Source organism: Hydractinia symbiolongicarpus, chromosome 10, assembly GCF_029227915.1.
Source record: "Hydractinia symbiolongicarpus strain clone_291-10 chromosome 10, HSymV2.1, whole genome shotgun sequence".
Lineage (NCBI taxonomy): Eukaryota > Metazoa > Cnidaria > Hydrozoa > Anthoathecata > Hydractiniidae > Hydractinia > Hydractinia symbiolongicarpus.
The window spans coordinates 16,017,114-16,043,003 of NC_079884.1; the positions used below are offsets into that span (position 1 = coordinate 16,017,114).

The 25,890-nt window shown below is 32.4% G+C and overlaps 2 protein-coding genes across 4 annotated transcripts in view; one reads left to right on the forward strand and one right to left on the reverse strand.

Moving 5' to 3' along the window:
• Window positions 1-57: 57 nt before the first annotated feature.
• Window positions 58-11,062, reverse strand: LOC130662753 (protein zer-1 homolog). Its single transcript, XM_057461679.1, has 18 exons — window positions 10,217-11,062; window positions 9,018-9,247; window positions 8,691-8,812; window positions 7,961-8,104; window positions 7,712-7,770; window positions 7,562-7,621; window positions 7,372-7,480; window positions 7,166-7,276; window positions 6,941-6,994; window positions 6,367-6,408; window positions 6,144-6,192; window positions 5,870-5,940; window positions 5,082-5,129; window positions 4,727-4,794; window positions 3,806-3,941; window positions 3,487-3,539; window positions 3,063-3,160; window positions 58-1,931 (listed from the first exon to the last, which is right to left on the reverse strand). Exons 1-18 carry the CDS (start codon window positions 10,879-10,881, stop codon window positions 1,786-1,788), a joined length of 2,265 nt encoding a protein of 754 aa, XP_057317662.1. The 5' UTR covers window positions 10,882-11,062; the 3' UTR covers window positions 58-1,785.
• A 739-nt stretch (window positions 11,063-11,801) lies between these two features.
• LOC130612638 (outer dense fiber protein 2-like) overlaps window positions 11,802-25,890 on the forward strand; it is a 34,860-nt gene continuing 20,771 nt past the window's right edge. The window contains exons 1-2 of one of the 3 annotated variants that reach the window (XM_057433984.1): window positions 11,802-11,822; window positions 25,210-25,334. In XM_057433984.1, coding sequence (XP_057289967.1) covers window positions 25,239-25,334 — 96 coding nt within the window. In that variant the 5' untranslated portion in view covers window positions 11,802-11,822; window positions 25,210-25,238. Of the gene's footprint in view, window positions 11,920-23,120; window positions 23,286-25,209; window positions 25,335-25,890 lie in introns of those variants that run through there. The other 2 variants (XM_057433983.1, XM_057433982.1) reach the window with 2 other exon arrangements.

Genomic DNA, 25,890 nt, shown 5'->3' on the forward strand with positions numbered 1-25,890 from the left:
TTCACTACATCTATTATTAAGCCGTGGTCAAACGTAAATAAACATAACAGAACACTGTTTTTACAAGATACCATTTTATAATTACGCATTCAAAACATTTTACATCAAGTTTTTTTCTTCTTTTTTAAATGTTACTGAGAGAAAGAGAGAAAAACACGACTTCAGAGCTAGCAGCGTCGTTCTAAAATATTAATGCATTGCGGCTAATATGAATGCTGTTTAGGTGGTGGTATGAATCAATTAATAAATTAATTATTTAATTTTTACGTTACACAGTACTTCAGTTATATGTCAGCAGAAAGCATTTAGACGATAGACATTTCTGTACTTTACGTACACATTATTTCATCACTGAACTTCAACAAAACGATTCTATCCACAATGTTCAAAGCTTACACACAAATAACAGTTTTTAAGACAATAAAATTTGAGCTGTGGGATAAAATATATTAAACACTGCAGAAAGAGAGAAGTCCGCTTTTAACATAGGTCACAATCTGTGAGAATAGGGTACGCCGCTAAACGCTGCTAGCTTACTTTAAGTTTTGGTAGGATTATGTAAAATTTTTATTACTTTATCTGTTTGTTAAAAAAAACTAACAAAATATAATATATTTGTTAAACCGAAGAGAATTGAAGAAAGAATAGAAGACTGTTGATACCAAATAAAACAGACTATATATTATGTAATAATAAAGAAGAACTTCAAAAGAGGATACGCTTTTTCATTTTAAAATCATTCGAGAAAATTTTTCTCTTTAACACAAAATCCAGAATCAAAGAATCAACTTGGAAAAACACTGATCTTAATAATTTAGTACCCAACCCCCATTCAAAATATAATTTGATGTTACAAAATCACACACGTCAGCATATTATATTTTACTCATATGTATATAAAAATTTAAATACATCATATACATTCTTTTTTAATAATATATACAAAAGAAAGGTAGTAAAGAAGGACGTAAAGATGTACAGCTTTATTTAAAATATATCGTATGTGTGACCATACCTAGCATGTTATATATATGAAGACATTACTACACACAAACTGGTCCTATTTTTTAGTTTCGTAAATTTGCTTTTACTCATTGGGATGATATAAAAATTACGCAGTGTTTTTTAACTGGTCTAATTACGAGGCGTAATTTTATGAAAGAATCTGTAGAAGAAGTATTTTAAAAACTGAGAAATTATAGCCACAAAAACATCTAATTTCAACTGTCCTTACACCAATTTAATAAAATTCAGGAAGAGAAAAAAAAGACTCCTGAGCCAAAAAATATCTCCCCTTACATATAAAATAATCTAGTTTATTCTTAAAAAAAAAAAAAAGAAATCGTCAACTGGACAGTAATACTTCGAATAAACATCCGTATGCTTAAATAGTTTGAAAAACTGCGCGTATGGAAAGGTGTTGGCCAAACAAGAAATTATAACAAAAAAAATTGATATCTAAAAATAGTTCTGCTTATAGATAAGTTTAAAAAAATAGTTTGTTAGCGACTTGCTTTCAGGGTGACAAATTTTCCACAGACTGATTGCTAATGGTTAACCGCAGTTACGGAACATACCAAAGTCGTTTTGTTTTGATTTCGCACATGTTAAAACGCTCATCACTCGCGGTCATACAGACCTGCAACATTTTCTTTTTTTTTTTGACAAATTTTTATCGTTTTTCATTTACATATTATTTCTCGAATTTTCGTTGAAAATTGCGTCACGTGCATTGGTGCATTCTTCACTAACTTATGTACACAACAACGCCTGCTGGTCACCAGTTCAACTGAAGCACAGCTCGTTTTTGCAGTTCTCAATCACCATCGTTGAAAGTTCTTTCACGCGTAAGCTTGTTTCACATGAGTTGATGACCTCCTCAAGAATGTTTATGCCATTTTCTTCTTGTACCAGCTTACAATACTTAAAGGCTAAAAAAAATTTGCAATCTTTTTTAAAACAAAGCCGAAGAAACCGTCCGAAGGCTGAGTGTTCTTATATTAAACGTAGAGGTGGAACATTCGACTGGTAGCTTGTGACTATAATTCGCGTATTTGAGTAAATGAGAGATTACTACAACTTTCATATTTTCTTCAAAAGTATTTTTTTTTTATAATCTCTTGATAAAAGGTATAATTTAATTCATAATTCTTAATAGAAACTGCTTTATTTCCTAACTACATTTCCTTTAATTAGCACCATTGCCATTTATTAACTTTTTTCAATTTCAAGAAGCCGCTTATTGAAGGCGGTTATCAAGTAATTAACTGCTGAGAAATAACTTTGTATGCGATTTTTATCTGAAGTTACGTTTTTGATACTAATGTTGGTAGATGTCTTGTTATTATTGGGAGGGCGTGTCGCTAGCTATATATATCTAAAATACACCATTTTTCTTGTTTGTCGTAAAAGACCTCTCACTGACTACGTAAAAGACCTCTCACTGACTACGTAAAAGACCTCTCACTGACTACGTAAAAGACCTCTCACTGACTACGTAAAAGACCTCTCACTGACTACGTAAAATTTTCTTTTATAGGCAAGTTGTCATTTTCTTCTCATTTGATTTTATTTACTCAAGGTTTCTTTCTCAGTGATAGCTACAAGCATTTTTTCATATTTCTTGTGTATTATTTTTAACAAGCGCGGTGTTAGGCGCGACGAAATAAAAAGGAGCACTAATTAAAATTAATGAGATATTTCCGTTTCTAGGTGCCACCCGAACGAAAGATGTAATGTTAACTAGAGGAAATACTCTGTATTTTCTAGCTAAAAATAAAATCTTTAACGGTGTAAATTACAGTTTATTTTTATTTCTTCAAAAAACCTGATGTTAAAATAAGGCACAGCAGAGCTCTGGGTGGTATTAGATTACCACGGTGTTATTAAATTACTACGGTGGCATTAGATTACCACGGTGGCATTAGATTACACAAAGCCAAAGGGAAACTCAAAAAGTAAGTTCCGGGGTAGATTGATCATTGGCATTTGATCAAAACGTGTACTAAAAACTTCATTTAGTCTTAAAGTTAAACGCTTCTAAGACAACTGAAATAACTTACGATAAACTTTGGTGAGGTTGGCTAGTGCCCATGCCGCCCAATGTTGCGCAGCAGGTGCGCTGTAACAATGAAGCAGCTCAAGGATTGGTTTGAACGATCTAAACGAAAGCGAAGTTTTATAAAAGAATTGAATTATACTATCATAGGAACCAAATAAGAAGTTGAAAACAAAAAACGCAATTTTCTCGTCACTTGCTGTGTCAAAAACAATTTGGCTTCGTCTTTAGATAGGTTTATAGATTCACATGGCATTTTGTGGGTCGACATTAAACAAAAACTTGGTATAGTAGGTAGATTTGAACCACAACTAACATAATTCTTAGACATTTTTTTAAACAGGAATGTGTCAGCATTTTCTTTATCTCATGACAATAACCTTATAAGTTATCTTAATTCGTAATGCCGAATAACAGAATCTTTTTACCTATAGTTTATATTTCTGCTGGAGTTAATATCCCATGAGTCTATGCAATTTATCTAAATTATAAATAATCATAAATAAATAAATACGACACATTACCCACTCACGTTAAAAAAATATTAAAAGCAATTTTGTAATGTTAAGAAATTGTAAAGAGATAATAAAACAGGAAAAACGAGACAAACAATTTTTCTACGGGGGAGTTCTTAAAAGGATTAGAGACGGCACATAAGTAAGACAAAGGGAGGATTTATAGTTGTTTAGTATGATAAAACGCTGTGTGCGGTGATTGTGGAGGATAAAAAAAGAAGGATTAACTTACAATCTTATGCATACATTCGTCCCTTGTAATGTTCGTCACTTTCCACGCTTGTTCTCCATCACTAAGGATGTGACTTAGTAATCCCGCCGAGTTGTAACTCACTTCCAAGAAAGAAGTGTCATGACTCAGCAATGATCTACAGAAAGTAAATAATAATTGTATAGTAGGCTAACACATATACATAGAAAGTAAAATAAACAAAGGAGGCAAATTACTCTCGCAATATTAGCATAGTTCACTATCTGGCTTTATCACAAGTCACAAAGAAAACAAAGAGGAATGTTTTTAATTGCTTGACGTATGATTAGGACATGCAAAGAATTGCCGACTAACAAGCGTAAGCACAAATTTACACTTTCCCCACGCCAAGCTTTGTTCACACTATAGGGTTTTTTAACTAAAACCGTAGTGATACATTCCATGAGTTAACTTAAAACCACAAAAAAGATAAATTCACATATCAAGAAATATTGTTATTTAGGTTTAAAGTTTAAAGCCAAGTGAAAAAGAAGAAAAAATAACAGATGATGCTGAAATTTTTCTGCGGACGTTCGTATGCACCGATATTTTTTGGTTATGAAGTTCGTGTAAAGGATTTTGATAAGTTCCGAGGCCCTGTGGTTTAATTTCAGAACCGTGTTTTCGGCTTTATTTTGCTATTATCTACTTCAATGGCGTGCAACACAACTACTACTTTGTGGATTCCTTTTCTCTTGAATTGCATTTAGAATAAAGTAGTTTTATCCAACAAACTTAAACTAACTTAAAATCATGCCCGTTAAATCCACCTAATCCTCTAGTGCTATAAATGCTTTTTACAAAATTTTCAGCCATACATTATAAAAGCTAAACCATCCGACACATAGTAAATAAAAAAAATAGCAAGGAATTTGCAAGGACACAATAAATGAAGAAAATTACGTGAAAAGATCAATGTATTCTTCTTTCATCAACATTGGTCTTAAAGAGTCCACTTCAGCCACATTACCCTATTAAGAAAACAACATAATATTATTAAACAATTGCAGGCTACAAATTCAACAATTTTAAATAATCAGATGACCAGCTACGCCTTAGTAAAACAGTTGTTGTAATATAACACAAAGCATGACATATCACTTTAGCTTACAATTAAACTTTTTTACAAATATTCAATTTGAGAGTAAGGAAAATTAGAATGATCAAATGTGTCTGCAGTGAATCAAATTTAAATTTCTGATGACTTTAGCACCCAAAAAGAAACATTGAGATCAATACAGCATTAAAGAATACTAACCATTAAACCCATCATATTCCGATACAGTTCTTGTGAGTCAGGAAACAACTAACGAGAAAAGAGGATTTTAATTAATTAAAGGTTATAAGTCCCATGGAGAAATCCGCCTAAGCAGAAAATTTTCGTTTTAAAATTATATGATGACGTCAGCAATGACCTGTCAATGTATGAAAATTTTTTTTTGCTTCTACAGTCGACGCTCATTATCTCGAACCTCCGTTATCTCGAACTTTCTCTATCTCGAACTTTTTCTTCGGTCCCTTGAGTTCGAACTTTTCATGAAATACGCTCGTTATCTCGAACTTTCGCTATCTCGAACTTTTCTTTCGGTCCCTTGGGAGTTCAAGATAACGAGCGTAGACTGTATTGTGTAAAGATTGAAACGTTGATCAAAATAATGTAAAATTTAAAATAATGTATAATTTTAATAATGTCATCAATGTAAGCATGTTTTTTGTTCCACAACGCTTTCAAGGAAATAACTATCAGATATTAAAAAGGTAACTCATAATTATTGTTCTGTGACCACACTGTGTGCACGCTCACAAACACAAGGCGAGTTAATATATATATGAAAAATTCTTCAGTTGTTAATATTAGTGATTTTATTCATTTATGGACTTGAGTCTTTCAGCCAGTGATTAATTAAAATCAGTAGCTCTGCCAGAATACGTGTTTGTATTATGCAGAATGAACAGACCACTGTTATAACAATATATCAAACTAACAAGAAAATAACACAAACATGGTCAAAATGTCAAACAAAATTTGATAATACCAAAACATACGTTGAGGCAGTCGACAAACAAAGACATTCCATCTTGGTTTAAAAAGTCTAAACAGTTTTCCGGGGTCTCATCTAAAACAAGAAATAGATTCTTTATTGTAAATACAGAAAATGCTCAAACTAAAGAACTGTCAATTCTTTCTCGTATTAACAGGGTTAAAAACTTTCCTACGTCAGGTCATCAAGATGTGCATATTCTTACACAATGTGGTCAGAATAAAACTAACACCAAACGAAAATCCTTTTATTGCAGTGACCTGTTGAAAGGTACTAACCAGTTATGTTCCACAGTGAACTCCAACATGTTTCCATCAAAGCATCAGACTAAGAAGAGAATAATAACACATAACATAATACTGCGAGCATCATCTGTTTGTACCACTTCATTTATAAAATAACATGTATGTTTTATGGGATTTCTGTTGTCCTAAGAAAACATTAATTTTATCATGCATTTTTTTAATTTCATACTTAAGCTTATGTGTTTTCATACTGTACCTGGTTGGCTTCTAATTTCTCTCGAATCACTTGTATTATTGTCTAAATAGAAAGCATCATACCACTCAGTGTCTCAATAAAAAGGAGCTCAGAACATTGAAATGGATTTCTCAATGTATTTTAATTTAACCTAGCATGAAAAAATCTAGCTCCAAATTGCAATACAAAACGGATTAGTAAATACTGAGAGACACATAAAGTTTTATTCTACTCAAGAAACGAGAAACTAAGTTGTAACTTCATATATTGTTATATTCAGCATGCAAAGAAGATTTTTTTAATATTTTTTTTCCTACTCTGCTTAGTTAGTCTAACGATTTGGAAATATAAATCAGTATAGTCCTACTGATCACTATATAAGCACTGCACGCATCACTTATTCTAACATGTTGAATGAATTACTTAACCATATCAAAACAGCAATGGTAAATGTGTTTTGTTTTGGCACACTTTACACTTCGTCTTTTTAATTTAGATCAGACGCATTCAGAAGGGAAATAAGGCTTTAATTTCTACGGTGTCGTTATATGAGATAGCAAAATTGAAATGTACTGAGTGATATAAAGTTCTATACCTGAATAGCTCCACGTAACCCTATCTCTCTTTTCTGAATTCCAGCATTCTGTGACTAAACAAATAAAAATATCAGAGATAAATTCTTTCCAACCTCTCTTTCGCATCAGCATTCAAACATGAATGCATATGTGTTAATAAAGAACACTCAAATAGCATTTTCTATCTGTAATTTAAAAAGCTGTACTTTCCCTTTTTTAAAGGGGAAGATGATCATAAAAGCTACCTGGCATACAATTGCGTTAAACAACATTATTGCTATTCTTCGCAGATAGTCGTCTTGATGATTTCGTAAGGCAGTCAGAAGCAATTCTGCAACACGATAATACTGAAACTCCTAATAAAAAATTTTTAATATAGCATTGTGATGAGATAAAACAGTTTCTATGGTGGCATATCTGTAATGATTTAAAAAAAGGTAAACATTTTTACCACTTCTATAGGTATTTTGAAATTGCAGAGTGTCAGACAGGAATTCTTTTGAAGTTGTAACACTCCTTTTAAGTTTTCCATACTTTCCAATATCGAAACAATGATATCTCTACAAAAAAAGAGGGATTAAAATTTCGCAACTTGAAATTTGATGATTATAAAGTTTGATAGCATTACAAAGATTAAAAACCTGCGTAATTGCGGATCTTGGTTTTGTACTTCCTCTCTTGAGAGATGATATAAAGAAGCTCTGTAAAGAGATTAGCTGGTGATATTATAAAAAAAAACACATCAGAATGAAAAAAAAGTGGAAAAAGAGTGAACTTAGAAATTAACTTACGTTGCTGCAATATGAATACTGTTGTCATCTTTGAATGTTTTCATAGATTTCAAAATCAACTGAAAATGAATTTTTTTCTGCTTTATAAGGCATATATTTTAAAATCTATCCAGGCAGTTAAACTTTACAGTAGAATCAATTGGATCAATGAATAAGAAAAAAGGATAAAAATCATTAACCTCTTATGAAACTATAAAAATAATTAATAAATTTTTATAATTTTAGTTGGCAAAATGTTTGTAGACTAACCCTTAGACATCTTTCAATTTGTTGGCACCCATGATGACTTGCTAAACTGAACAACTTTCGTAACGACATTGAAACATACTTTTTTCTGTCCATGTATATATCCAGTGAAGTTAAAATCTGCTCTTCATTGGCCTCACCAGTTATCTATGTAACACAATTTTTTTGAAAATATATTGCTTTTAGTAGTAAAATCAAAATTAATAGAACATGAAAAATGTTGAACACTATGAGAAGTTGAAAGCCGTGAAAGTTTACCTAAAACATTGATCCAATAATTGTACCTTGAAAAAACGTAAGACATTGCAAATCATTTATTACTAATGTAGAGCTATTAAACAAAATTAATATGAAATCTCAACCTTATTTAACATGATTCAGTATTGATTTCAGAAAGGTGACCATTTTTTTCTTTGTATGTAATATCAAATCTAAGTTACTGGGTGTGGCTTTTTAAAACAAATTTCACATTATTTACAACCATAAGAGTATCCTTTATTATATATTAACTACTTAACGTTACCATGACTTGAAAATTGTTGTAAAAGGAAAAGCCATTAGGAAGAGCTTAATTCCTAGGAGTGGTTGTGCTAAGAAAAACCTTGACTTAAGCAAAATATTTAATTTTTATCAAAAAAACTACAAAAAATAACACTTTATTTAAAAGACTTAATACTATCTTTAATAATGAAAAATAATTTATGCATGAAACAGTTATAATATTCAAATTAACCTTTTCAGCCGGCAATGGTGAATTGTATGATAAACCTCCAGTATTACACAAACCAAGAAATTTTAGTTTGGAGCTTGAACTTGATAATACATTCAGATCTGCTAACTTTAAATTAGATGATCCTAAAAATAAATTGAATGGGATGTGTTATTATTTGGCACATTGCATTAAAAACCCCATTACATTTAAAAAAAAGATCTTCTTAACATCTTTATAACTACCAGGTGTGTCTATCTTGCTCATTATTACATCCTTAAGGCGTACTTGACTTAACATATTTATTGAAAATTTTGAAACATAACCTCTTTACTTGATAATTCCACATACCTGAAATATCCAATGAAACTAACGATTTTAGTGTAGAGCAGGTTTCCAATATCATTGTGTTGACAACTGGGTATGGAGTGTTCTTCGAATCCTCTGCTATTGAATTTTGTTGAGATGGGTTTTTGGAAAGATCCAAATGAATAAGGTGTTTAAGTATTGTTATTAAATTTACTAGCTCAGCTTCATCAGTTATATGTACACAATTGTATAGTGAGAGCCATGTTAACGTCCTATACACAGAGAAAAAGAAGTTATAGATTTATACATATTTTTTATATACCAATGAATAATTTTTAAAATAATAACAGTGCCTTATTTGGGTATACTGTGCTATACCGTGAATTTTACTGTTCAAAAAATTCTAAGTACAATTTTTTTGGCTATAACAATTTCCTTTTATTGGGAATGTATCCTTTTCCAGCAACCCAGAAGAATATAAATTGCAGAGGCACACATTTCAGTAGTAAATTTGTTAATCCATCTTAATCACAAATGACAAAACAATGACAAAAAAAATTTTGTTAATTTTTTTTTACCAGGTTCAGAGGATTAAATAAGTGAAAAGGAGTCTGTAGTAAGACCAAGTCATTTTGAGAGAAGTGTGCGATCACACGCAGATTTGTTTATTATTATGAAAAAAAGTGAAATTTGAAGTCACAGAACAATTAAAGTAGGCTTTGCAACCCTTCTTATCGTAATTTATTTCAAAAGCCTATTTATTCAATTTGTTTTTGCACTAATAATTAAACTTTGTTTAAAAAAAACTAGCAAAAGTTATACGGTCCATTTAGTAGCTTTTTTATGATTTTTTTAATACAGTTTTATATATAAAAACTTACTAACAATTTTTTGTACATAGGTTTAAATTCCTGAATGTAAAATTTGATGGAACTTACTTTTCGCATGTTCTCCAACCCAAAACATATGCGGTGTACGGGTGTAAAGGAATTTCGTTCTTATTTTTACTTCTGGCAAGATTAATTTTTTAAGAACGTAGGCACACCACATGTGATAACTGAGCTGTGCAATAACAATTGCATACTTTAAAACTTACGAAATGGTCTGTAAGACATGCATACGCCACATCACACTATTATAATTGGTACCAACCAGATCTTTCAATTATGAAAACATTGGTTTAGCTAGTAATTTCATGTAAATTTGATATAAATCCCTAAGAAATAAAGTAGTTTTCTTACCCTGCCAAACCACTCAATTGATCCAAACTTGAATCATCAACAGACGTGTGAGATAAATCCAACCATGCTAATTTAGGCAAGCTTCCAACATATGTCATATGTTCTTTTCTGAAACCTATATCTGTACCTTGTAAATTCAGTTTAACTAGATTACGTAAATCTTTCAAAACCAAAAAGTTTTTTAATCCAGAAACGGAGGATAAATTTAATATTTTTAAGTATTTTGCACAGTATCTCAATGCTGACAACGTGTTTGGTACCATTTTGCATTCACTAAGATTGATTTCACGTAATGGATGGCGAAATAGTTTCATTATTATTTGTTGATCATGTAAAATGTCTTTTGTTGAAAGCCTAGATAAATTAAGTTTTGATAACCTGCATTTTTCTGTGTCAACAAAGGCTTGCATATACTGTTCATGATGCTGTTTAATGATCCTCTGAAATAATATTTCACATAAATTATCAGGTAAAAACATGTGATTTCGAAGTTCAAGGGTACCAGTATATTTTTCTGTTGACAGTACTTCATCATCATCATCAGTGTCAATATCCATGCAAGCATTATCCTCATGACTTATAAGGGATTCATAAGGATATGCCACACAAACATCCAAACATCGTTGACATAAAGTTGCAGGGTTATAAACTATTTGTGTATCCATTTCCTTAACTCTTTTAAATATTTATAGCTATATCTATATTTTGGCTAAATGTAGAAGATAAAAATGTTAAACAACATGCTGTACCTTAACATATAGCTACCTAGCTAGCTGAGATTTTTTAATTCATTGGCAAAAATTTATTGTTGTAGCATAATGGCCAGCTAAAAAAACAAAAGCATAAAAAAATGTAAACATATTCCAGGAGAAACCAGCAAGTAAATAATAATGTTCATATAAAGTTTTCTGTGGAAAATATTTCGTACATTGGTCAATGTAATCTGCCATTGTAAACTAAATATTTCTTAAAAAAAATATAGGTAGCCAGCTAAAGCTACCCATAACCAGCTAGCCCTGTTACTAACAAAATCTTACGACAGGTAATGCTTACGCTAACCAAAACTCTTTTAGCACGCTACTTAAACTTAACGATGCTGGTCGGTGCAAAAAAATTATCCTCACACAACTCTTTTTATAACTACTTAGCAAATTGTCATGCTTGGCAACCACCCAAGTGATTTTAGCCTAGTAATATAAACATTACAGGCACTCTTCTTTGTCATGGCGGAGTTGACACCTAACTACACCGTTTTATTGTTCCGCGTTCATAAAGAAAACGATAAAACTTAACTAGATGATGTAACTAAAGATATAAAACCACCTAACACCACATGAATTTGATACTCCGACTGTGTTCTTGTTTTATTTGTTTCGTATTTGTGATCGTATCGTACGTTCTTCATCTTTTATTTACCTTATTTATTTACGTCATCATCCCATCCACACGATACAATTTCATAAAGTTATGTTTTAGTTATTTGTCCCTCCTTTTTATTTGAAAAACCTCCATCGTAGAGACTTACAAAACCTGGCCGATAATAATGATGGCAGAAAATGGCGGGCGGGTTTAAAAAATGTTGTTGTTGCGTTTTAGGATATTAAAAGTATTGAGCTATTTTTATGTAAATTTTGTACCAACTCTACCTAAAGTAGGCTATGTCCGTTCTGTTTCTTGAAATTTCCATTCAAACAATCTTCAAGGTATCTTGAAAGTTTTTAGTCAAGGATTAATTTTTTAATTAATTTAATTACATTTTTTTCTGACGATATAAAATAGGTTTATTGAATAAAGATTTTTTCCATTGGAACGGTAAAGTTAAAGGTTTAAGGTGAACTTGTGTCTAGAGTTCATCAAGGAGCTAAAAGGTTCTATGGCCAGAAGTAATTTTCGTCTCTGTTACTTCGACCTGAACTGTCTGCAAAATAGCTGGCCTGTTGGTCTTTATTTTATGAAGCTTAAAATTTATTCCATTAGTCATATTAATAAATTAACTTAAAACTAACGTAAAGTGTAGCGTAGTGGTTATAACTCTCGTACTTTGTGCAGGAGACAGGGGTTTGATTTCCCTTGGTGACGATTCAATATGGGCGAGTAAATGTTACTGTTCTGCCCAACCTTGGAACGTCTTAAGACTAACCAGGCCACTCTTAAGACTGGCCATTTTTATGTCCAAATATTGGGCAGTGTCCTAAGTTTGGGGAGAACATTACCATAGCCCTGGGTTAACCCACAACATATTAGGAAATTGGGGAGATAGCACAATGTGTGGACTGTTGGATGTTGCAGGGAGTTAATTAATTAGATCTGCGTAGCTGAAAATAAGCATTAAATACTCTAGGACCATCAAAGCCATGGCCCCTCCTGGAAATATAAGGCAGGGTATATCCCTGGAAATTTGCAAGGCTAACCATGTAAAGTACGCGCATCTATCTATCTATCTATCTATCTATATATCTATCTATCTATCTATCTATCTCAAATTAAGGAACCTGCTTAACAGGAATTAATGCCAGATGGAAATCAAAGCTTAAGTTGTATAATAATTTGTATATTTTTTATTGCATTCGGACTTGTCTTACAAGTAGTTGCATAGTTTAAAGTTTACTTTCTGTACCCTGATAAAATGGTTATCTAAATCAACTACAAATTGGTATGCTAGTTTTAATAAGAAAAATAGTATTTTGCCTCAACTTACAACTTCGCCAAATAAATTAGCAAAATATCAGTTTCATTTTATGTGATGTAGTGGGTTTTTAGTAGATGCAGTTCAGACACTATCAAGTTTTATTGCAGCCCTGTCAATAAAATAGTCAATACTGATTCTTCAGAAATGTTTAATAATTCATGCCCATTATAAGCTATTTGCTAAGATATGTAAAAAAAGTGAGCTGAGAAAAGGAATCTTAAGATTTCAGTATGAGCTAATGAGAAAATTTTTACAGCAACTATTATTAGTCATCAGTTAAAAAGCTTGAAAAAAACAGGGAGATTTAAAAAAAAAATAACAGCATAGTCTTTTAAAAAGTATACAGTTGTTTTGCAATATTTTCTATTTCTAGAGGGTTTCATTTTGTTCTCATGCTGCAATACGTCACATTCTGAAAGTTAGCTCAACTACAGTACCACTTGAATGTTACTTTACATGTATGCAAGTTTTATGAGTTTGTGTAATGACCTTATGTCTAAATAAAGAATCTTCATATGTATATATTTTGTTTACACACAAACTAAATTTCTTTCTATTGTTATCATTGTGTGCGAACCATAACAATAGATAGGATGAAGCCTTTTGTTCTCACATGTAACATGCAAGCTATTCTTATAAAACACTAACGATCATGAAAGTTATGAAAATTTATATATTGACAATTCTTTATTTCACTTTTATTTATTACATTTTAAATGGACATTCTTTATTTCAGACCAACTGCTATCAATACTTTTTTTACTGCAATTGAAAATAGTAGTTTTGACTGCTATATTTTATAACAAAGTTTGGCCTTTTATAAGCTTTCTCAGAACATTTTTTGTCTTTTCAAAACGAGATACAGCCATTTTTAAGCTTTGTAAGGTCGTTTTTTTATCATTATATAGCATAAAATACAGCGATTTTCAAGCTTTGTAGGGTCATTTTCTTGTTCTAGAATGAAGTACGGTAATTTTCAAGCATCAAAGGATCTTTTTTTTTTACATTTCAAAATGAGATACCACGATTATTAGCTTCTTTTTACTTTAGATCAAAAGTATGGCGATTTTTATACTTTATAGGATTGTTTTCTTTTATATTCGTAGGGAAACATGACGATTTCCAAGATACAAGATCATGTTTTTCGTTACTTTAGAAATACAGCGATTTTTAAGCATTGTACAGTGAGTTTTTTAAGGAAGACTATTGCGTGTATCAGGCAAAACTTAGCCTTGTGATATACATTTTTTATTATTTTCTTTTGTTCATCCCATAGACTAACAATAACAACAAAAGCATATAGTTGGCAAAGGAGTGAAAACCTTCTTATTCTTCTTTAAGAGCTTCTTTAAGATTAGTTTACTGAGTTTATTGAATCTTTTTACTATTGTCGACTTGAAATGATTTTTTCTAAAAGTTTTTCACAGACAGAAAATGAATAAACAGGATGTAACAAATTAAGGTGTGAGTAAGGGAAAAAGTGTGATGTTTTAAAATAGCTTCTAGTAAAATTACATGAAAGTTGGAATATTGTTGTATAATATTTTTTGAAACTTTATAAAATTGCCTAAAAGATGATATAAAAATTATTGGAAACGAAATAAAATTAAAGACGTTAAAAGATGCCAAAAAATGACCCCTCCTTTACTAATGCTTCTCCATTTACAAAACTTTTAGTTTTTCATGGTTGATGTTCACTGTTTTGTAATAGCAACACATTGATCTAAAAACGATCTGAAATTTATAGTGTAATTATTTTTCGTTTTGAAGATATTTTCCATTAACTTTTTTTTATCGAATTACAAACCATAATTCGCTGAAAAATATGTCATAACTCAAGATGATCCTTGGGGTTGATAATGAACACCTTCATTTTTTTGGAAGGCATCCTGTCCTTGTACTTCTCGATATTTTTTTTTTCTCTTTCCTACTTTGGTCTCCTCACGAACAGAACTGTCTCCACTTTCAATGCGCTCCTTGTCAATTTGTTGCCATTAAAAGAGCGATGACGAGTGAGGTCTAATTCCAGCTGATTCAAGAAGTTTAGGTAGGGTATATTTTAATCCTGAAATGCAAATGCTCAAGCTCAATGCAAAAGACATTTCCATCAGTGAGTTGTACTGAACTTTGGGACAAATGTTCCAGAGAACACTGTTGAAGCACTCGTTAGCATTTTGATTAGTCACATTCTTACATCCTTCCAAAAAATTTACATTGGCTAATCTATTGAAAATAGGTGTAATACATTTTACAATAGCTTTTGAAAACGGCCATTTAAGGTTTATAACTGTTCGACCCGGTCGCAATGTCTCTTTGATAACTGCACCGGCTGTTATCACCCTTGGGACAGTTTTCATGTTGCAGTTTTTCTACTGTACTTGAGTAGTGCTTTAAAATTGCCCAAGTTTGGCGCGACATTTTTTCTACATCTCCTTTGCTATTCCTTATCGTGCGGCCGTAAAAAATTTGCATAGCATCGATTTGTGCGATTGTAAGGCGCTCCTTACCGCTTATGCCTTTACCATCATCCAATTTTTCCCCTTCATATCCTTGACCAGCTTTTGCAAATTCGTACCCATTCTTTTCGTAACGTGGTTGACACATTCTTCTTTTTTAACGAAATAGGACGCTCCATATGGCCTTTCTCTGTCCACATTTGAATAAGCACTACTATCTCCATCCCCAATAAACGGATTGTATCGGATACCCATTTTTTCAATTGAACGTTGGTACAGTTGTAGTACACCGTCCGATTCCATTTTCTGAAAACAATATAATTTATTAAAAAAGTAAACACACTATACGTATGATGTATGTAATAAAAAGTAATGAAAAGCACCTGTGGACTTTCAAAATGATTTTTGAAACAATTCGGTTTGTGATCAAGGTACCAATCTAAATATTGAATTTGCTCTATCAGACCTTTCTCTCTTTTCTCAGCCATACTATTACACTGTTTGCATGTTCTTGATTTGAGTGTCACATCTAATACTTGGGAAGAACAGTCTGCGATCGCTGACACTTCACCATTGTTAGCAGTCCAGCCACGACTGCTCCAAGATCCGTCGAAACTTGTAGCGATGTCAGTAATGTTATCTGTACAACCGTACTCTTGCTTCGTCAAATCTATCGCTCTGTCAGCTGCCATTTTCAAATTTTGGTCTCTCAACTTAAGGGCTTTACTCTCCCGGAACTGAACATGTTCCACATAACATGGTTTGCTAACAGGCGTTGAGAGGTTCAACAATTTTGTGATTTTCAGCAAACCTTGCCGTCCTTTACCAGCCAGGCAACTACTAAGTACACTCTTTTGATTTAAATCAAAAATTTTTTCAGACTTCGGGGTACTGAAAAATTCTTGTTTTGCATCACATTTTTCGTTTTTACATTTTATGACAAACCTCGTTTCCAGACCTGCCCTAAATTGTTCTTGCTCAAGAAAAGTTATATCACTATGACATACTTTGCATATACATAATCTTTGCAAACATTCAGTTAAATTTGACGTATCTATAATCCAGTTGCATCAGCGAAACATCCATTATTTTCTTTCGACTTACACAATTTTGTTCAACTTGCAGATTATTTTTTATTTTCAATCTTTGCTTAGCTGGAGAGTTCGATACAAGCGATACAAGAAGTTCAATGGTATCGTTTTTTACAATTCTCCAGATATTTTATTTATAGTATACTGTTATTGTTCATCAAGTACGGTAATTCCTCTTTTTAGCCCCCTCCTTTTATTTAGCCCCTCCTTCTAATAAGCCCCCCCCCCTCTAGTGACTCAAAATTTAATTAGCCCGCTCCCTTTATTTAGCCCCCCCACCCAAAAAATAAAATAAATAAATGAAAAAACAAAATTAAAATAAAATAAAAAATAAAAAGTAAAATAAATTCAATATTATTCGTTGATTTAACATCATACGATATCCATATGCTGCAGCTTGAATCCCTAAGTTTTCTCCCTAAGTTTTGTTTGCAAATATCTGTGGTTCTTTTTTTTACAATGGGCTCTCTATGTTCCAGGCACTACAAGTCCATCTTCCATTTTTCTGTGACCAGTTGGAAGGTTGAAAGGTAGCATGGAAAACGTAGAACTTCTTTTGTTAGATGAAGATGATGATGAAACAGATGAAGTTAACATTATGTATTAATTCGAAAATAGATATTGTGTTTAAAATTATATTACTTATTTAGCCCCCTCCCTTTATTTTGCCCCCCCCTTCTTATAAGCCCCCCGTCTAAAACCTCCAGAATTTAATAAGCTAAAAAGAAGAATTATGGTAAGTCACTATTGTTCTATGTCTTTTGTTCTATGCTTCCAGTATTGGTATGGAACGCCTTATCTGCCATAAGTTTGTAAATCACACTTTGCTCGTTAAAATTCATCATTCGGTTGTGTAAATTCATCATCAAACTTTGCCTTATATAGAGAGTATATAAGTTAGTTATTCCAAGAGAAAATTTATTGTTGAATTTGAACAAATATCGAGTCAATTTAGATAAATGGTTTTCACGGTGATAAGTTGTAATTATGTTGTGGGTAGTTCGTATAGGCCAAATTGTGATCCATAAAGTAATTATAATTTAGTACGAATTTATTCCAATGATGCAGTCAATGTTTGGGAACACGTGTGCATGCGAAAATTTTTAGTGATATATCGCACATGCAAGTTACTGTTACTGCATGTTTAAAACAATTTAAAAAAACTTGAAAACTTACTGTATAAATTTTGTTTCATATATAATCTTTACATGATTCGCGTTTTACTTGACATTTGCCAACGTATAATTGCAATGTTTTTTTAAAGAATTAGAGCTCGTGTCGGCAATTATTTGCTGCTGTAAAATTGCACATAGTAGTCTGTAGGACTTGTGAGATTGCACATATGAGAAAGAAGTGGACAACGAATAAAACATACTGTAAATTAAATCATCACTGAAAGGTTAAAGTTATTTAATTAAATAACAGTTTTTCTATGTAGGACTTTAGTACTTATTTATACATGCTCTGTATTTGCTAAGTATTTGTTTTCTATATGCTTCTACACTATAGGGAGTATTTACATACCGTTTTTAGGCACATATAAATATTAAGCAAACCAATATTAAAATCTTGGCTACCAATGTGGTCAGGAGCTAGCTTCAGTAAGGGTAGCTACAACGTTTTATGTCTCTTAAATGTTAGAAAATAATTTATTCACCTTTTTTAAAGATTAGTTATTAGCATTACACCATGTTGGTGAACAATAATATAAATATGGCATGACAAGAGCATTCCTGAGTAATTGTTTTGTTTCATCGTTCAAGTATGAACTGATGTATCTTATTTTATTGAATTTATAATATGATTTACTAACAGCGCTTTTGATGTGACTTTACCAACTCAGGTTACTGTCAAAGATAACCCCAAGGTACTTCACCTTCTTTCTTGAAGCTAATTCAATGCCATTGTATAATATAGTAATGTCTTTGCATGCTTTAAGTTTTGTTTTATTTCCAAAAAAGATCACTTCAGTTTTATCAGTATTTATGGTGACTTTATTAATGTGGATCCATTTTTTGAAATTATTTAACTCAATAGGAGAATTATAGCTTTGAATAATTATCATGTCATCTGCATACAGATGGAAGTAAGAGTTGTGAATTGCAGATTCTAAATCATTAATATAAACAAGAAACAATAACGGTCCAAGGACTGATTCTTGAGGGGCTCCATAGGACTCCTCTGGTATTACATCTGACATAGTGTTGTTCAACAAGGTGACTTGGTGTCTATTAGAAAGGTAAGACTACAACCAATCAAAAGAACCATCTCGAAAACCATAACAGTATAACTTTTTTAAAAGAATTTTATGGTCTCAAATATGGTATCAAAAGCCTTTTTAAAATCTATCAGAACTGCACAAACATATTTGCCTTTACCCATTTCATTTAAAATATAATCTGATACATCAATCGCAGCAATAGAAGTGGAATAGAGCTTTCGAAAACCAGATTGTTTGGAATTTGATAAATTATTCTCCAATAGAAACTCAACCATTTGCTTATAGACAATTTTTTCAAACACTTTCATGACAACCGGAAGGATAGAAATCGGTGTGTAGTTGTTTACATCACTAGGATCTCCAGATTTGAAAAGGGGAGATACTCTTTTATTTTTCCAACATGATGGAACATAACCAGTAGTTAATGATTTGTTAAACAATTTGGTGAGAACAGGTGAAAAACCTTGGAGGCCAGCTTTCAACACTCTCACTCCTATCTTATCTGTACCCGTGGCCTTATTGTTTTTTAGACCAGTTATTATTTTGGTAACGGTATTTTTGTCAACTTCTTTAAATATAAAGTTTTTATCATTACATTTTATGTTGACATCAGACGTGTCAGAAGTAAATTTTTGAGCAAGGGTACTACCGATGGTAGCAAAGAAGGAGTTGAAAGAGTTCGAAATAACTTTAGGGTCATTTATTTCCATGTCGTTCTTAGAGGTGCAAGATGGAACATTCTTGTTCTCTTTATCAGGAACAAGTTCATTAAGAGTTTTCCATAATGATGACCTTTCAACCTTTCTTTCATTTTATTGACTTGATTTCTTTTCAATTTGAATTTGTCCCAGTCAGCAATTAATTTAGTTTTTGAGGCTTTTTTCTTTAAGAAATCCCTCTCTTTTATAGCATGAATAAGGTCGTCATTTAGCCATTGAGGGCAATTTCCTTTGACACAGCTAGATTTAACTGGAGCATGTTGATCAATTATATTAGCAACAACTTCATTAAAGATATTACAAGCTGTGTCAAGATTGTCTTTATTTAAAATTTCATTCCAGTTTACAGAATGCAAGTCATACAAAAAGTTTTCATTGTTAAAGATCTTGATTTAATAACTTTTGCAGGAATTTTAACCCTTTTCCATTTACGAATGGCATATATAAAAGAATTGTCACTCAGACCCATGTCAATGACAGAGGAGTGACATATATGCTCACTGTTGGAAATAAAGAGATTAATGAAAGTAGGTGAAGAAATAGTTGTGCGAGTATCCTTATCAATAAACTGCTTCAAGTTACAGGAGACAAGACAATCTTTTAGAATTCTGATCAAGTTATTAGGTTTATTAAAATTACAGTTTAAATCACCTAAGATGAAAACTTCTGGATTTTTCAGAAGGTTTTTTAAACAGTCCTTGATATACCGAGACAGTTGTTCCACCATGACAAGATCTTTTCCCTTTGCAGGTGGTCTATATATGGAACATAAAAATATTGGAGAGGACTTTTTTAGTTTGACCTCAATCCATATACTCTCAATATTATCTTTACTCAAATGGCTAAGCTTTTTAATGGGTAATGTATCAATAGCATAAATTAAGACTCCACCACCATGTTTGTTCCTGTCACAACGAAAAATATTGTAACCAGAGATGGTAATATCTGCATTGCTGACATGGCTGTCAATTTTAGTCTCATTTAGGGCTAGAATGTCAAGTTTATGTTCATGTAGGAAGACTTTTATGTAGTCAAGCTTGCTTCTTAACCCATTCACGTTATTTTTCACGTTATTTTAACCCTTTTTATTAGTTGAACCAAGGTCAAAATCAAATTTTGGCTCAAAGAAAGATATATCTGGTTCTACGTCATTGTTTGGAAATAAGTTGTCAAAATAGCCATCCTCAAAAGGAAGTTCATTACGGAGGCATATGGAACATACGAAGTTTAAAGTGTCGTCATCAGATGCAGTTAACATGGAATTGTACGATTTAACAGATATATTGTCACACATATGTAACCATTTTTTACATTGGTCACATTCAACTGCTCTGTGGTTTTTTGCTACCGTTCTGAAACAGGCAGGGCATATGTTGGCATTACGTTGTGATTGAGGTCCCAGGTTAGGATTTATGTCCCCTGCTAGCAATAGCAATATACCAGCACATTTCTTACTGTGAGATATTTTAAATTTGTGTAGCCTGAAAATCTTAAGATTTTCTTTAGATGTTATTTTTGTTAAATTATCATCTAACAGCAAAGAGTAAGGTGGTAACAGAATGTTTTCTGAGACTGCTTGGTTGGGAATGCAGGCTTCATTTCTGTACAGATGATATTGTGTGATAAATAATATTATAGATATGGAAGATGGAGATATGCCAAGAGTTTTGGTTCTAGATCTTTTGTATTTCTTAATTTTGCTGAATAAATGCTGAGAATGATAACTTTTGTATGAGACATTTTTCTAGATGATATTTTTGAGCATGTTTCAGAGAAGGACTGTGAATATCAAGGATTGCATTGTATATACAGGCCTTTTCATGAGAGGCGTGCGATAGCACGCGCACACGCCCACACACACCTGAAATGATTCAGGCGTGCTGTTGATAGCACGCTTAAAATCTTATATTCTATGAGAAATGACCAGAATAGCACGCCTAAAGCACACGCAAATGCATTTTGGGCATGTTATTCATCACACACCCACTTAAAATCTCCTGAAAAAGCCTGTATATATATATAGATTAAAAATTAAAAGTTTATTGGGCTATATATACATACATATATACATATACTGAAAAATAAGAAACTAGAGCAGCCATTAATTGCTCCCCCAATTCCAAAAAATGTTTTTCTGGCTAAGCAATATCAATTCATCTCACATATTATTTACAGTAAAAAAGAACTAAAATATATGAAAAAGGATAAAATAAAATACATAAAAAAGACTGATAAAATAAGCGTTTATAAACTTATTCTATTTATTCAGATTGCTCGCCCAGTTTATATTATTGTAACCTTGGGGGAGCGATTTATTGCTTGGGCGTTATTTTCTTATTGATAGGCCTGACATTGCAAACCCATTTTATTACTTTTTGTATGTTTAGCTACTATAACTTTATCTTATGGTTAATGGTGAACGTATAGCTAACTCAGCAATAAGACACAGATTTGTTTTTTGTTTTTCAGTCGATTTAAATTACTTTGTTTTTTTAATACTGTAAAATTGACTTTAAGTAAGGAAATAAACAAATCGTAATACTTTTCACTAAGTGTGGCTAGGTAGACACCCAATGTATTGACATAACTAAGTTGTTTATGGGTAGTGTGAGTAAACAGTTAAAATGTCAGCACAAATATACAGCCTGTGTTTTTATTTAAATCTAAGTCCAAAACAGTTTGCTGTCTTTTTTTTCCGTGGAGTGACAATTATTGAGTATCTAGGCGATTCTGTGGCTACACAAACTTTTAAGTGTATTGTGAACTTACAATAACTACCATATGTGTAGTATGGCTTAGGTGCACACCATGCAAAATTTTGATTTACTGTTTTTATCATAATCAAAGCTAAAAACAGCTTTCTGTCACTCCATTTTATTAAATGAAAAGTATTGAGTATCAGGCAAAAACTAATATCACCAAAGCTTCCACTAGAACGGATTATTGTATGTGTCACATGTTTGAAAAGCTGTTGGTTGAAGTAATTAGGGTTGGTTGATTTCATTTGTAAAGTATTAGTAGCAATGAATTAAATGGTGTTCTATAATACCAGGCCTTATAACCCTATTCGTACTGTGTCCTGAAATATGAAAATGTGCTGGGTCGATTTAAGTCAACATTTAGCCTTAAAGATAATGACAAGCTTATTTGGTCTAAAAATTTTATAGCAAATGCACAGGCTTTAAAGAAATCATTTTGCTAAGGAAATTGTACCCATTTCTTTGTTATTTGGTCAAAATCCATTATTTTCTTAGAAAAGTTGTATCCTCCCTTAGATTACATAAATTCAGGAACTTTGATAACCGTAATGGTTCTCCTACTAGGTGTTACAACAAGTATATTCTGCCTTGTTTTTCTTTAAAAAATTGTTACATGTGCTAATGCACATAAAATCGTTAAATGCACTAAGAAAAAAGCATGCATGCGTTTTACTTTAATTAGAGAATCATTTTATCATGGCCTAATTTGTAGTACTAACCCCCACCCAGGCTTTTATCTAGTAATCTATCCTCTACAACACAGGGATACCCAAACTTTTATAAAACAAGAAGACATAGAGCTTTATACATTTTTTGCTTTTTCCCTGTATTAAACTTTACTTTGAAAAGAATTTTAATAAAAACAACGTTAAAAAATTGCAAGTGCAAAAAAAATACAGGTGCATTAAATCGCTCGTCAAAGCATGTGTAAATTTTCCAGACATAGACTGGTTATGATAGGACGTATAATCATGAGCATTTTTTTATTAGATTGCATATAAGAAATCGTTCCAGAAGATAAAGCATGCAGATTTGCTTGACCAAAATAATTCTGTGACATTCATTAAGAAAGACAAGAAAAGAAGGATTTTTATTTGTTAGAATTATTATGAGAAAAGAACTTATGCTACACAGGTAGTGACCATAAATTGTATTACACATGCGTTTTAAAATGCACATTTTTTATAAGAACAAAGAAGCTTTTCCATCTCCAAATTTTATAGATTTCCTGTGCTTATTGTTTCCCAATCATTTTAAATCTTTCACCGCTGTTTCGTGAAATGATTTGTAAAAAATTGTAATAAAAATCAGGATGCAATTTTAAAATGATTAATCGTTTCATTCATATAAAAAGTTACTTCTTATTATTTCGTAGGTGTAGCTTTAATTTTTGACATTTTTTCATGCAGTCACATTTGCTACTACTTTCAAAACAACGTAAAAGCTATTGAAAAAATGGTATTTTTAATTGTCCGGGTTCCTCAGTAAAAACACATCATAATAGTAGAGAACATTGTATTATGAAATAAATTTATACAACATCCTTCGCATTGTAACGCAATTGTATATTTGGGGCATGGATTGGGATGCCAGGCAATAAGATTAAACAATAACAGGCAGGACAGATACATGTGCAGATACAAAAACAGCACTAACCCCAGCATATGCACTTAAATGGTATGAGACACTCACAATGACACGTACATCTTGGCTGCACTCCGTTGTGAGTGTCTCCCATGACATATCTCGTTCTTCTCTTCATCATAATGCACTTCAATGGTATGACCCACTCCCAATGACATGCAATCTAGGCTGCACTCCATTGTGAGTGTCTCCCACGGCATTTCATCATAATGCACTTCAATGGTAGGACAAGCTTGAATGTCCCCCACGGCATTAATTTCATCATATGCACTTCAATGGTACGACAAGCTTGAATGTCTCCCACGGCATATCTCATTATTCTCCTGTCACAATGCACTTCAATGGTACGACAAGCTTGAATGTCTACCACGGCATTTCATCATCATTTCATCATAATGCACTTCAATGGAACGACAAGCTTGAATGTCTCCCACGGCATTACATATGCACTTCAATGGTACGACAAGCTTGAATGTCTACCACGGCATATCTCATTATTCTCTTCGTCATAATGCACTTTAATGGTATGACACACACACAATGACATGCACATCTTGGCTGCACTGCAATTGTGAATGTCTCCCACGGCATTACTTCCTCACATCTCATTATTCTCTTCTATTCTTCAATATAAATAATAATAATATTATAAATTAATAATAGCATACAGTAATAATATCAAGTAATGATATAATCAACAGGCCACACACGTGTATCTGTCCAAACTTCTGGCTGACTTAGGAAACCCGACATCCCCATCAGTTAAAACGCGCAATGTGTAATTAGCCAGGACTCTTGCTCCCACTGCTGGACTAAAACCTTGACAACACTGCTAGCCAAATAGTTGTTCAAGGAAACCGTGCAGCTAGAGCAAGTGTCTCCATCTTTGTTGATGCGTGAGCGATAAGCCATTTTAAACCAGTCATATACTGAACTCGGATAACTGTGTCTTTAACAATGGTTGCGGTGACGAACGCTATGTGGTGATGAGGCAATGATACTCCGCATTGGTTGACCGAGTGACATCACATAAAACAAAACAAAATTGTTGTTAGTTTGGCAAACCCTACACAGCATTATGAATAGTATAGGGAGGGCGGGTGGGAATCTTTAGCTCTAACTGGTTGTTTGCAGAGCCAAACTCGAAATGGGTAATATACAGGTATTTATAGGCCTGTCCTAATAAGCGAGGCATCTTAAAGCTGGTAGGCGAGGCAAGTCTCCCATCCTGTATTGACCAATATTGTTTCAAGTAAAGTTTCCTTATATGTGATCCTAAGAACATTGGTAAGTACAAGGCAACCGAGACATTACTGCAGTCACCACAATTAACATGAGCTAAATGTTCATTTAGCTCCATTTTGAATGTGTACATCCTTAATCCTAATTATACCTGTATATATATTTTCTTAAGGTTGATAAAATTTGGTTTCTTCAGAAAAAATGCCTGCCACTACTAGATATCCATCAACATCACGTTTTTCGAAAACATCTTCAGTAAATGTTCAAACAAAAAAGAAAAAGAAAAATTTGTCTAAGGTAACTAATAATTTTTTATTCAGTTTCTATTAAGATTTTATTGCATGTTTACAATGTCTGTTTTGTTAACGTAGAATGACTTTATAAAAATATGTGACAAAGTCTGGAAATTTTAAATGCTTCTTTCAGTTATCTCTAAAATAGGTATGAAGCAAGGAGGACATAAGGTACCTTACTCTTATCATGTTATGTTGCAAGGAGGTAGTATCCTTGCCTTGCATACAGTATGTACCAGAGACACAAAGTATTGGATCAAAAGTACAGTCGGTAGAGCATTCGACTGGCAAACAAAAGGGTGTTGGTTTAATCCCATACAATCTATCATCTTTGCAGCATCATAGTAATCTTACATATATGCACTGTTGTCCCTATAATGTGTAATTATAGGAACAGCGATCCATATGTGAGATATATTGGTTAATTAAACCTGCACACTGCCTTACCAAGTAAGTGCTGCAAAGATATGGATTAAGCTCAATCTTTGACTTGTCAGCGATAGATGCACAACTGGAGCTCAAGTACCAACCAACCAATCAAACTTGCTGCACTTGCTAAG

What these genes read in the sequence shown, in the direction of transcription:
- LOC130662753 (XM_057461679.1), bottom strand. Translation starts at nt 10,881, where the DNA reads ATGGATACACAAATAGTTTATAACCCTGCAACTTTATGTCAACGATGT. An exon ending in AGTTTCATTGGATATTTCAG is followed by an intron (nt 8,813 to 9,017) that starts GTATGTGGAATT and finishes ATTTATTTTTAG; the next exon opens with GATCATCTAATTTAAAGTTA. An exon ending in GAATACATTGATCTTTTCAC is followed by an intron (nt 3,942 to 4,726) that starts GTAATTTTCTTC and finishes TACTTTCTGTAG; the next exon opens with ATCATTGCTGAGTCATGACA.